Raw genomic sequence first — 13107 nt, forward strand, 5'->3', positions numbered from 1 at the left:
ATGTAACTGACTTTCAGTAACTGTCTTTCTGACATGCTTGTATGCATTAGCTGATGTCTGGCCTTGCAGCTAGATAATTTTTTTGTATGTGTGAGCCAGATTATTCTGGTTCTTCAGTATTCAAATATATTTGTATATTTAACATCTGTAAGTATACTCAGTCTCTCTCTATGTATCAGCGTATTATAATTATTGCGTCTATGTGGTGGGATTATTTCTTTGTTCATCTTTTCTACCATTATTATGATGATAGAACGATTATGCCTAAAGTGGCTGAAGAAGACATATTTGTCGAAAGTATTGTTCTTTCCCCGGGTCAATACTCCCACTTTCCATTGACCATCAGCCAAGGATTTTATCAACATCCTGTTCATCTTTATATACTTGAAACCTAACAACGGAAGTTGAGTTTTTAAAGACATCAGACATTGGTATCCTTCTGCGTCATTAGTGGATCTCTTACTCCATTACAGAGACTTAATATTATATTATTATATTATTATATTTGGGATCCTCTATGTGTATATTGTTCGTTGTTGTTGTTGTTGTTGCTGTTGTTGTGCATAATATGTTGTTGATTAAGAGTTGTTGTTCTGGTATGTAGATGTTTGAATTATTTTCATTAAAATAGATTTGTATATTTCACACTAGAGCCAGACAGGTTCTTTTCCTTTCTTTTAACAAGATACTGTCTCTGGCTCACTATATATATATTTTGACCTTGGGCTAGTCACAGTTCTTCCGAGCTCTCCCTGCCCCACCAACCTCACAGGGTGTTTGTTGTATGGGGAGAAGAGAAAGGTGTTTGTAAGCTCCTTTGAGTCTCATTACAGGAGAGAAAACAGGGATATAAATCTAAACTCCTACTCCCCCTCTTCTTCCTGATGATGTCTAGTTTTAAACAGTTTTTTTTTTAAAAAAAATAGCTAGCTGACAAGGGCATCAGTTGCTCCGGGCTTTGGAATTTAATGGCCATTTCTATTCCCAGGCTGGATTCCAGAAGGCCATGGAGCTCGTGGGTGGTGAATTCCTAGACCGGCTTGATTATTATCATCGTAGCTGGCTGCCGGCACGCACCCTTGTGAAAGAGGCCATCCAGCAGCGCTTTAAGGTACAGTCGCCCCTTTCACCCTTCCATGGCTTTGTAAGAGTTGGCAGGATCTACGGCCTTCCTCACCAGCAGACCTTAACACCTCATCAGATGCCTGCTTTCCACAAACTGTGATTTCTTACACAGTGTTTCCAGACCAACCGTAGGAGGGTTGTTTTCCAGCTTTACCCTTCCTGCCAACCCTTGGGGTGGCTAGTACACGTGTCAAGATGGGGAGACCATTCTCAGCATTGGCTAGTGTAGCCACAAGAAATCATGTCTGGACTTGCCCTTGCCCAGTATCTGCCTTGAATAATACCCTGCTGCTCCCTTTCTAAAGGGATTAAAGCAAAGACAGTTCCTCTGCCATGGGAGCATGTTCCCACCTCCTGTCCTGAACTATCCGCCCTGCTAAAGGCAAAGAACTTGCTAATGTGGTTGCTCCTATGTCCCTGGCACTACAGTGCTAATCTTAACTTTTTCCTCTGACTAATTTCTCTCTACATATCACCTTATTTACATTCCTGTTGTTTTCCAGCTGTGATTGAGTCAGCCCAGGCACTCCCTGGCGTAGCCCTTTAATGCCGAGCTCTCAAACATTAATTTCAAGTATTACACCCATCAATTTGAGCATTGCCACTCGAGTTGATCACTTGTGTTTGTCTTTCCCCTGGGAGATTAAAATTTGCTCTGCACAACCCTCAGGATCCCTTCTTCCCTATAAGTAGCCCCCTCTCCCAGTAGCCAGTGTTCAATATCTCTGGACACCTTTTTGTTTGCCGATATTGTCCCCAATGCGTTGCTTTTTCTACTGGAGCTCTGTTCATCAGCGCTAAAGCCACTTCAGGATATAATACAAGATTATCCCCCAGATTCCCCCAATTAGAATTCCACACTAGCTTGGGAAATGAAGGGAAATAGTAAGTCAGAAGAGGGAAAGGAAAGAGCAACATGGACAGGGAGGCCAGTGCTGATGGAGGGGACTGTTGCTGTCCCCAACCATAGGCCTGGCAGAATAACTCCATCTTACAGGCCCTGCAGAACTGAGACAAGTCCCACAGGGCCCGTGTTTCATTCCCATGTACACGATGGTCTCAGACCACTTGGCTTTAAAGGTTATAACCAAAAACCTTGAATCTGACTTGGTACTCCACTGGTAGCCAATGCTGCTGGCAGATAATGAACTCTGCGCATCTCTTGGTAGGTTGACCCAAGTGGCGAGATCGTGGTTCTGGCTCAGGGTGGATGCCCGTGGAAGGAACATCTTTTCAATCTAGAACAAGAGCTGGGTATAGAGAAGCCCATCAAATTTGTGTTGTACACAGATCTCAGCGGCAAGTGGCGAGTGCAGTGCGTCCCTGTTGGGCTTCACACCTTCCAGAACCGGTGAGTATGGGCGTCCGGAAATACTGCGAGAAGGGGATGTAGGGATGATCCTGAGATTCCTGTACACTATTCCGAGATCTCAGATCTCAAGGGCCATCTTTCCTGTTACACCACAATGCTGGTATTCATTGAAAAATATTAGGCAGCCATGTGACAAATGAAAGGCATAACATATTTGCAATGCAATCCGTGACATAGTTGTGCTCTTGTCAAACCATTGATTTCAGTGAACTTAGACGTTTTTGGGGAGCAGAATGTTCACGCACCTACAATTGCAGGTGGCAAAAAGTTACCTATCTTTATGTATGACAATGATGCTATTATAGTTTCTTTAACTAGAAAGGGACAAGAGTGCTTTAAAATTGCTGGCCCAGCAATGTCAGGAGTAACATCTATCCATCAATTGTGGAAAGCCAAAAATCATGCATTTCAGCAGCAAATTTTAAAAAATCTTCATGGCAGTTAAGTAGGCATCAAATTGAGCAGGTGAAATGCTTTAAATTTTTAGGGGTTGTATTCAAATACAACGGGAAACCTCCTGCACATATGCAATCCGTAATTTACTCTGTTCAAGTTCAAAGGCTATCCTTAGGTATTTCCAATCGCATGGAGGTGGATACATACCAGCAGCTATAAAGCTATTTACAGCTAAATCCCTTGCCCAACTCACCTGTGGAGCTCAGTCTCAGTTGGTGATCATTCACAATTTTACATTGTTAGAGAGAGTGCTATCCAGCTTTCTCAAGGCCTTGTTCAGTACTCCCAGTTAAGACAAGAGGCCGGGTTATTTAAGGTTGAACCGCAGGTGTGGAGATTTACAATAAACTATTGGCTGAATAGTCATTTAAACCCTCTTGGTTCCTTACCCCACTTTCTGGCAGCTGCACCCTACCCACCTTGGTTCTCCAGGGTGATTCAAAAGCTTAGGCTGATTGGGTTGGATCCTATGCAATTATTGAAGTTTGATCAATGTAAAGCCAAGTTCCTGATTTTCCAGCATCTTCGTGACATGAAAGTGCAGTTTGAGTTTGCAGTCCTCCCTCCTCTATATAGATCCTTAAAACATGGGAAGGAACTTCTTCTGCTCCCTATTTATCTTCTATCTCCTTGCCTAAATTTTGCTGGGTCTTTTCTAGAGCCCGCTTCAATGGCTTTCCCTTGGCTGTACGATCTGGAAGGTTTCATGATATACCACTTGATGCATGTCGCTGCCTCTGCAGTACAAGGGATATAGAAGCAGTCACGCATATTCTTCTCCATTGTGAATTTTATATTGAGGAAAGGAACCATCTAATTTCCCCCTCAGTTTACATAAACTCAGCAACTGATACAGACCTTTTATTGACCAACGCTTTGCTTGAGGATAGGAACCCTAATATTTCCTATGCTGTGGCTAAATGCTGTTCATTTGCATGGAAAAAACGCAATCTCGTTGTAAATAAGAGGACAAGTGTCTTATAAAGGGTCGTATTTATTTTATGGTTGTTTTCGTCCTGTGTAAACTTTGTAATCAGTTTGATGAATGTTTCAACTGTAGTGGTTATGTACTCTCCTTTTTATGTATTATATTTATACTGCTGGTATAAAACCATACTCATTAAATTTGCAGGGGTGGGAAGGGGGACAAGGAAACAGTCTGCAAATCCCATCCCACCTATCAAACTCTTTGCACTGTTACATTGATATCATTTTGCAGAAAGCCAGAGTTGCAATTCCCAGTAACTATTGTTAGAGACTATTGTGTATCCTGGGCACCACACCTATTATACCACTGTAATATAGAAGAAGAAGAAGAGTTGGATTTATATCCCCCCTTTCTCTCCTGTAGGAGACTCAAAGGGGCTTACAAACTCCCTTCCCTTCCCCCCTCACAGCAAACACCCTGTGAGGTAGGTGGGGCTGATAGAGCTCCGTGGAGCTGTGACTAGCCCAAGGTCACCCAGCTGGCGTGTGTTCTGAATTCCCCAGATAAGCCTCCACAGCTCAAGTGGCAGAGCGAGGAATCAAACCCAGTTCCTCCAGATTAGAGTACACCTGCTCTTAACCACTACGCTACTGCTGCTCCTATAACCCTTTTAATTACCCTTTTAATTACCACAGCATGTAGTCCAGAGGAGCCATAGCTCAGTGGCAGTGCAGCTGAATTGCTTAGCATGCAAAAGGTCCCAGGTTCAATCCCTGGTGTTTCCACTTATTTTTTTAAAAAGGTCAAAGGATCAGGTGATGTGATGTGAAAGACCTATACCCAAGACCTTTGAGAGCTGTTTCCAGTCTGCATATTCATTATTGACCTCAATGGAACATTGATCTGATTCACTAGCAGATCCATGTGTTGTTTCTCCTCACCTCTTCTGAACCTTAGCCAGCCCTTGTGTATCTGGGATGAGATGAAAGGCTTGCAAGGTATAGTTGTGGCACAAAACAGTATGCATGCTTTCAGGCTCTTCAGAACTCTGTTTTTTTGTTTTTTTTTTAGTGTTAAACGTTTATGTTAAAAATTCACATCAGGTTTCACTCTAGCTCTGGAGAATGGGTGGTTATTGCCCTCTGTGCTGTTTTCTAATTTCAAGGAGTTTTGTCGAAGGCTTTCACGGCCGGATTCAACTGGTTCTGGTGGGTTTTCCGGGCTGTGTGGCTGTGGTCTGGTGGATCTTGTTCCTAACGTTTCGCCTGCATCTGTGGCTGGCATCTTCAGAGGTGTTTGGGTTAGAACTTGCTATGCAAAGATGTGGCTGAAAAATTTGCAGTTGCAGAACACATCTTAAACAAAACTGGACATAACATTTTATTTGAAAACACTGAAATTCAGACTGCACAGGGAGGCCATTGAAATTCACAACCACCAAGACAACTTCAACAGGAAAGAGACTCTGAGAATTAACAAAGCTTGGCTACCAGTACTTAAAAACACCAAAAGCAAACCCCAAGGGCATGCTAAGTTCATGAACAATGGACTCCACCAAAACACAGGATTTGCATTCACCAATACTGCTGCTGCTGCAGGGCATGAAAAGGTGAATCACTCACTGGACTGATAAGCGCCACCTGCAATACAATACTATCAACCACATCTTTGCATAACAAGTTCTACTCAAACACTTACTGATTGGTTCCCCACCCTGGGACATGGACAATATATACCCCAAACATTCCCTTTTCTCTGGACACAGTGTGTAACAGACTTCCCTCTGTGATACACCTCTGAAGATGCCAGCCACAGATGCAGGCAAAATGTTAGGAACAAGATCCACCAGACCATGGCCACACAGCCCGGAAAACCCACCACAACCAGCTAGGAGTTTTATTTTCTGGGTTTGCATTCAACAGCCATATGCACCCCTCCACCACATTCAGCTACATATATTGACCTAGCCTCAAGTTTAATTTTGTGTTTTGTTTCTTTTATTTAAAACATTTATCAGCCACCTTTCTTCCTTACAACATTAGATAAAATGGCTCACAACATTAGATAAAATACATTAAAACACAAAAAAAATCAAAATTTAAAATATTTGAGAAAGTGAATTTAATATTTCCAGGAAATAGGCACAGAGCCAGTGGACTCGCCTGCTTGGACTTCTTGGACATTCCACTATTGGGTGCTCAAATTGCATTATATATTTTTGGAGAATGCATTCTTTTTGTGTACATGTTCCACCGTTATATAGATGGTGCTCTTTGTGTAAACTTTGATGACTATTCAAGCATTATTATAGTTGAATTTTTCCATTTATTCCTGGATACAAAGTCAGGACCCTCTGATCTGTCCCCCGATCTGCCTCAACAGGTTGTCACTTCTGGAGAAGTGGCGCGGTTTGCGCAATGAAGAGCTCTCCCAAATCAGTGGGATTTCCGATTGCATCTTTGTGCATTCCAGCGGCTTTATTGGTGGAAACCACACCAAAGAAGGGGCACTGGAAATGGCCCGGAAGACGCTGGCACACCAGACAGAAACCAACGCATGCAGCTCCTGAGGACCACATGACTGGACTTGTGTGGGGATTATTTGTTGTATGGCATTCCTTATAAACTTTGGTTTTTAAAAATATTTTCCTTGTGTTTTTGTGGGGTGGAGGGCAGGACTTGTAGCTCAGTGGTAGAACATCAGCTTTGCGTGCAGAAGTGCCCAAATTCAATCCGTGACATCTGCAGCTAAAAGAATTTGGGAGGAAGCGATGTGAAAGATTTCACAACACCCTGGAGAGCTGCCACCAATCAGTGTAGCCTGTACTGACTTTGATAGACCAATGGTCTATCAAAGGCAACTGTGTGGTTAAAGAATGATGCTCCAATAAAAAGAGGCAAAGCTAGTTCTGAACAGTAATAAATAAAAATGGTAATTTGGGAACAGGCTAGGAACCAAAAGAATAGTAGCTGCATTGTCCAAGGCTTTCACGGCCGGATTCAACTGGTTCTGGTGGGTTTTCTGGGCTGTGTGGCTGTGGTCTGGTGGATTTTGTTCCTAACGTTTCTCCTGCATCTGTGGCTGGCATCTTCAGAGGCGTATCACAGAGAAAAGTCTGTTTAACACTGTGTCTAAGTGAGAAGGGAAAGTTTAATGGGGTATATTGTCCATGTCCCAGGGTGGGGAACCAACCAAAATTGACTGATAACCCCACCTGCAATACAGTGCACTCAACCACACCTTTGCATAGCAAGTTCCACCCAAACACTTAATGATTGGTTCCCTAGGGATGGATTCCAGACCTTTTACCATTTTGGTTGCCCTCCTCTAGACCCGTTCCAGCTTGTCAATATCCTTCTTGAATTGCGGTGCCCAGAAGTATACACAATATTCCAGGTGAGGCCTAATCAATGCAGAATAGAGAGGTACAATTACATTCCTCAATCTAGGCTCTATACTCCTATTGATACAGCCCAGAATCGCATTGGCTTTCTTGGCTGCCACATCACACTGCTGACTCATGTTTAGTTTGTGATCTAAGACTCCCAGATCCCTTTTGCATGTAGTGTTGTCAAGCCAGGTGACACCCATCCTATATCTGTGTATTTCATTTTTTCTACCTTTTGAAGACTTCTCAAGGAAAGAAATCACAAATTTTATTCCTCTACCCTGGAGCTGAGAGAGCCAGCATGGTGTAATGGTGAAGCACGACAACTCTAATTTGGAGAACTGGGTTTGATTCCCTACTCCTCCACGTGAAGCCTGCTGAGTGACCTTGGGCCGGTCACAGGAGGCAGGTAATGCCAAAATGTCTTTTGCCTTGAAAACCCTACAGGGTCGCCATGAATCAGCTGTTACTCAATGGCACTTTTCAACATCATTGCCCAACAATTGAAACCAATTACAAAGATGGATGAGGTTCCTAAGCAATTCTTAGTTCTGTAGAAAAGGGAATTTTGGTGGAAAGAGCCTTTTCCCATCAGCACTGTACAGTCTAAGAACCTATAATCTAATATTTATTTCACAGGAAGGAAAGTTTAACTAGTCAACCGTCACAGAAAGTGGTGGATAAACCACCAGTCTGCTTGGGTATTTGGGGTGGCAACGACCCTACATGCACATACCTATACTCTGGGATCCAACATTTACCTAATAAGAAATATGTACATTTGAACAATCATTGCAAAGAAGCTTCCATGGGCACATCAGAAGAGAGTGAGGGGCACTTTTCTCAGTATTAAATATTCAGATTTGAGGTTAGGCCTATTTAAAATAACTTGGATGTTTTATGGTACAAATGATCTGACTGAACTGGCTTCCAGATTCATCAGGAAAGCTTACAAAGTACATATTGAGCAGTGGAGAGAGTATAGGACCTAAACTCACTAACAGTTGCATTTTCAGAGATGCCTTAACTGTTAGACATGCTTAATAGTCTAACCTTCTGAGATAAATTATTTTAGCTCCAGTATGACAGGCATCTGTGCTTAAATTTTCTCTGAAGGAAACTACCTTTTATCCACAGTGTAGCCAACAGTATGGGCAACTTATTAGGAGGACATCACTGCCAACTTATTAGGAGGACAGTGTAGAGAACTTATTAGGAGGACATCGCTGAGGGAATGACATGCAGGGCAATGAAGAGGTAGATTCAGTTCTGGACATTACTTCACTTTTTTTTTATATCCCCACAAATGGAAAACTAGCACAACAGATAGAGGTTCGATTCCTCTCCTCTTTGATTGCTGAGCTGGTTTTCTATTTCCAGGGGCTTTTCAAAAACAGGTGAGTGCTTCAAAATGTGATCCACCACCTGCAGCCAGATGTGCTATGTTATCCCTTCTACCACTTTGGCAGTCTACCCCCTCATTCTCTTGTTTGTGTTGATTTGGCCCTAGTAGGAAGAGCATTAGCAACTTCTGGGCTTTTCGAGTAGGACGGAGTTATGCAAACATAGTAAAAATAGGCATGCCTGCTGATCCTCAGATGGCCCAGCAGGGGCAGGCTGTATCTCCTCCCGTTCAATTGTCAGTGTTAGCCTGTTAAAGCGAACACTGCTGGGCAGCAGGCAGAGGAACCGAACCAGCAGATGCTGTCTAAGAACTCTCTTGTGGAGGCTTACAGCTCCTGCGCCAACCCAGAGGAAACCTGGCGGAGGCCCCAGGAGAAGTGGAGATGTCCCTTGGAGCTGTACAGCTTTACCTACTTCGATGAAGACGACCAGCCAACATAGCAGCATTTGCACAGGTGTGTTTGGAGCAGGGAGGTGGGTGAGAATTGGACACAGATTGCCATCTTTTAAAATCAGCTGTGCTTCTCTGCTTTTAGTAGCAAAGCCTGACATGCAAAAATCCATCCCCTTTCCAGCACTTATCCTCAAATATGTCACCTGTTCAGTGTCTGTCCGCCCACATTTTGCCCCATCTAGTCACAGTCATTTAAGGCCAGCCTGTAGGGTTTTCAAAGCAGGAGGCTAACAGATGGTTTGCCATTGCCTGCCTCTGTGTAGCCACTGTGGACTTCTTTGTTGGTCTCTTATTTAAATACTAACCAGTGCTGACTTTGTTTAGCAGCCAAGATCTAACAAGACTGGGCAAGGGCATACCGCTCAGGGGGACATATGGGGTCAAATATCCCCGGGCTGTGGCCTTTAGTCATGGGGGGGTGGCAGAAAATCACCCCCACAACCCTCCTTCCCCCCTACCCCAGGTCCATACACTGATTTCAAGACCTGGTGCAAAAAAAGTTGTTTGGTTGTGGTGGGGGAGGGCGGCTGCCCATACACGCGCGCGCGCGTGTGTGTGTGTGTACATTTTCCCTAGAAACACCCCTGCGACTGGGATAGTCTTCCCCATCCAGGCCAGGAGTGTGCAGCATGTTCAGTGTCTAACTGCGCAGGAGCTTGGTCAGCAATGAAGGGCAGGAAATGAGAGAACAGAATTGTAAAGCAGCCTGGTGGAAACTCCCCCCCCCCCAAATGCATTACTACTTTGGTGCAAAAAACCACCTATATTTTGTCCCCATTATGTCCTTAAAAATAATTTTGGGCAGCATTAAGAACAGGATGGGGGCACAGAAAAGGGTGTAGAGCAGACGGTCCCAGTGGCCAAGATGCTGTTTAGCTGTTGGAAAGCAAATTATATCCTGGCTTAGGAGATCAGGCGGGTGTAGGCTAGCTCCTTGGTGGAAGACTTGCCCCCACCCCCCCGCAGTGTTGTAGGTTTGGCTATCACTTTTAACAAAGGCCACGGAACCCTCTGAACAATTTGCCATGCATGCAGTTAAAAGAACAAATTGGTTTTGGGATTTAAACACAGCTTATTAGCAGAAGTCCGAGTTCACAGGGACTGGCATTCCCAAATAAACTGAGGCAGGTCTGGGAAGAGGGTAGATTGTGTACTTTGAACTGCAACTAGATTGGCAGAAAGTCCTTCAAAGGATGGTATTAAACATTATTGCCTGCTAATATTGCACATTTGATGAAGACTTAGCTTAAAGTAGACATTGCAAAAGATGGCAACCCTAACATGTACCTGAGAATGAAGTCAGTTCAACAAGCATAGGTGACTGGTATGGGTTTAATTGCCTATGAGTTAACCTGATCCATCTGTCCCCATCCCTTGACCCTTTCCTTGGAAGAGGCAATCAAACAAATTAATATGGGCCTATGACACCAACCACTTATTCATCACTGAAGCTTAAACTGCGTTCCCAGCATTTGGGTGCTTCTGAAAGAGACTAGAAGAATGGCCAGCTAGAGTCTTGAAAGCAAAAAGGAGGAATTATTTCAACATTAAAAGAGTCCCTGGAAATATCAATACTGCTAGGTCAAGCTGAAGGCAGCAGGAAAAGAGAAAGCCCCAGCATGAGATGGATTGACTCCATCAAGGAAGCCATAACCCTCAAGACCCAAGGAAGGCTGTTAATGAGAGGACATTTTGGAGAATGTTGCTTCATATGGTCGTGACTTGATGGCATTTAACAAATATGCAAAGCAGAAGGCTAAACCAGGACAATGAGGGGGAAACTATCCTAAGCCTGCTAAACACTCACAAAAGAGAGTTGACAGCCTCACATAGATCCAATCCAAGCAAAGATTCTGAAAAATTCAACATGATTTGATTGGCCTCTTGGTGTCAGGACCATGCCTGTCAGTATCTTGATGTCTTGCTGTGTGTGATTTGCAATTGTTTTCCTGTTTCCCTCTTCCCTTCCTAGCAATCCCCTGTTAGCAATCTCCTGGCACCAGCCCATCTTCAAAGAGGTGTGAAAGATTCCCAGGTTCTTTGTAGCTTTGTAGTAGTAGAAACTGTAATGGACATTTGATGTGGGGCGAAACGGGGGTGGGGGTGGGGGTTGAAAGATAGAAGTCCTGGATCTGAGCTCTGTAGCTCAGATCATGCTATACATTGTTACTCTTTGCATGGAATAAACTGCTTTTGGACTTTCCTACGGTCTCTGTTATTTCCACGTTCGAAAGTCTGACACAAGTCTGACACTTCGAATGTCTGATTGGCATAGTTATGTGTAAGTTGGGAAATTGTGACCAATGCTTCCATAGAGGGTTTCTTGGGGTGGGCGTGGCAAGGATGTACAGAAGGGTAATTTTTGTTTGGTGGTCTCCCCTTTGTCCATTTTTAAAATGTGCTTAGTTTCATATAGCAGGAAATTTGTGGGAATTGTGTCGAGAATCTGCCTCATAAGAAATACAAGTGAGCTGCAAGATATAGTAGATTTTTTAAAAATTAAAGTTTATGGTGAATCCAAAATAGCCAAAGACAGTGGAGGCTGCCTCTGTGCCTCTGCATGATTTACTGTTATGGTCCCACTTCTTTTCAGTCAACCTCAGCAGATGTCTCCACCTTATGTCAGCCTTTTAGGTAAGATTGCTCCATTGAATTGCTTCAGATGCAGAGACCACAACAGAATTATTGAGTTTTGCCTGGAAACATGACTCATCCAGAGAGAAAACTTAGGCTCCTCTGTCAGCAGAGCTGGAAGCAATGTAAGAACAGAGTTGGCAACAGGACAGGAAAATCCATGGATCTATTTATAGGGGTGGGTTAGATGGGCTATTTTTGCCTACTCCTCTTCCCATTGTAGACCCCTCACTTCACATCCAATCATGTTCCTGGGGGTCCCCTGAATCCCAGGCCCCTTCCGCACATGCAGAATAATGCACTTTCAATCCACATTCAGAACTGTTTGCAAGAGGATTTTGCTATTCTGCACAGTAAAATCCAGCTGCAAGGTGTGTTGAAAGTGGACTGAAAGTGCATTATTCTGCATGTGTGGAAGGGGCCCCAGAGGTAGACTTTAGGGCAGACTATAATAAGATGAGGTGTTGGGAAAGTTTCATTCCCCTTGCAGATATCCAACATAGTCCGTGCAAACTCATGTTTCAGTAAGGCCTCTTCTGTAGTCATCTGTCATTCCTCCCTTGCCTTCCAGCTAACGTCACTGGCCCATGGATCAGGACCCCATCCTGTCTTGTGACCATCCCAATGCTCCAAGAAAAAACAGAGCTATGCAGAGATGCCTGCGTTGCCCTTCTTCTTGGTCCTACTCCTCTGCCTACACAGTAGCCTCTCATGCCCACAGGAGTGCGATTGCCCCACGGGGAGCGGTGTGGTTTGGTGCAACCGGAGGCAGCTGATGGCGATCCCTCTTGACGTTCCTCGCAATACCCATGTACTTTACCTGGACTCTAACTGGATCACCCATGTGCCGAATGGTGCCTTCCGTGGCCTGACGCAGCTCCAAGAACTCCACCTTGCGGACAATCTAATCGGAAACATTGCCCCAGGGGCTTTTCGTGGGTTGGGGGGTACGCTGAGGCTACTGGATCTTTCAGGCAACCAGCTGCAGACACTGGAGGTAGCTCCCTTTGTCACACTGGTGTGGGTCAAGCTCGAACTCTATGACAACCCCTGGCACTGTGATTGTTCCCTGCAGGAACTGATGGAGGCACTTCCCTTGGACGCGGAGACAGTGGATGACATTGTGTGTGCCACCGCTCCATGGGAGGAGTATATTGGCAAGCCCCTGGCCCATTTGCTCCACAGTGGTATCAACTTCTGCGTCAGCCAGCAAAGGAACACTGACCTGGCTATGCTTCTCACCATGTTTTGTTGGTTCACTGTAGTCATCACTTACATAATCTACTACGTCCGACGCAACCAGGCTGAATCCAAACGCCACCTAGAATATCTCAAATCCCTGCCCT

At 44.3% G+C, this 13107-nt stretch overlaps 2 protein-coding genes across 2 annotated transcripts; both read left to right on the forward strand.

The window, feature by feature from the left end:
• Nucleotides 1-938: 938 nt before the first annotated feature.
• Nucleotides 939-6522, forward strand: LOC125425472 (MYG1 exonuclease-like; the record flags this gene model as incomplete). Its single annotated transcript, XM_048483073.1, has 3 exons — nucleotides 939-1111; nucleotides 2295-2476; nucleotides 6264-6522. Coding segments are annotated over 3 exons (542 nt in total), but the record flags the coding sequence as incomplete, so codon positions are not given.
• Nucleotides 6523-7424: 902 nt separating this feature from the next.
• Nucleotides 7425-13103, forward strand: LOC125425474 (leucine-rich repeat-containing protein 3-like; the record flags this gene model as incomplete). The annotated part of the gene is made up of 2 exons (XM_048483074.1): nucleotides 7425-9128; nucleotides 12333-13103. A coding segment is annotated over exon 2 (687 nt), but the record flags the coding sequence as incomplete, so codon positions are not given.
• Nucleotides 13104-13107: the final 4 nt, after the last annotated feature.

This window comes from Sphaerodactylus townsendi, unplaced genomic scaffold (genome assembly GCF_021028975.2).
Source record: "Sphaerodactylus townsendi isolate TG3544 unplaced genomic scaffold, MPM_Stown_v2.3 scaffold_546, whole genome shotgun sequence".
Lineage (NCBI taxonomy): Eukaryota > Metazoa > Chordata > Lepidosauria > Squamata > Sphaerodactylidae > Sphaerodactylus > Sphaerodactylus townsendi.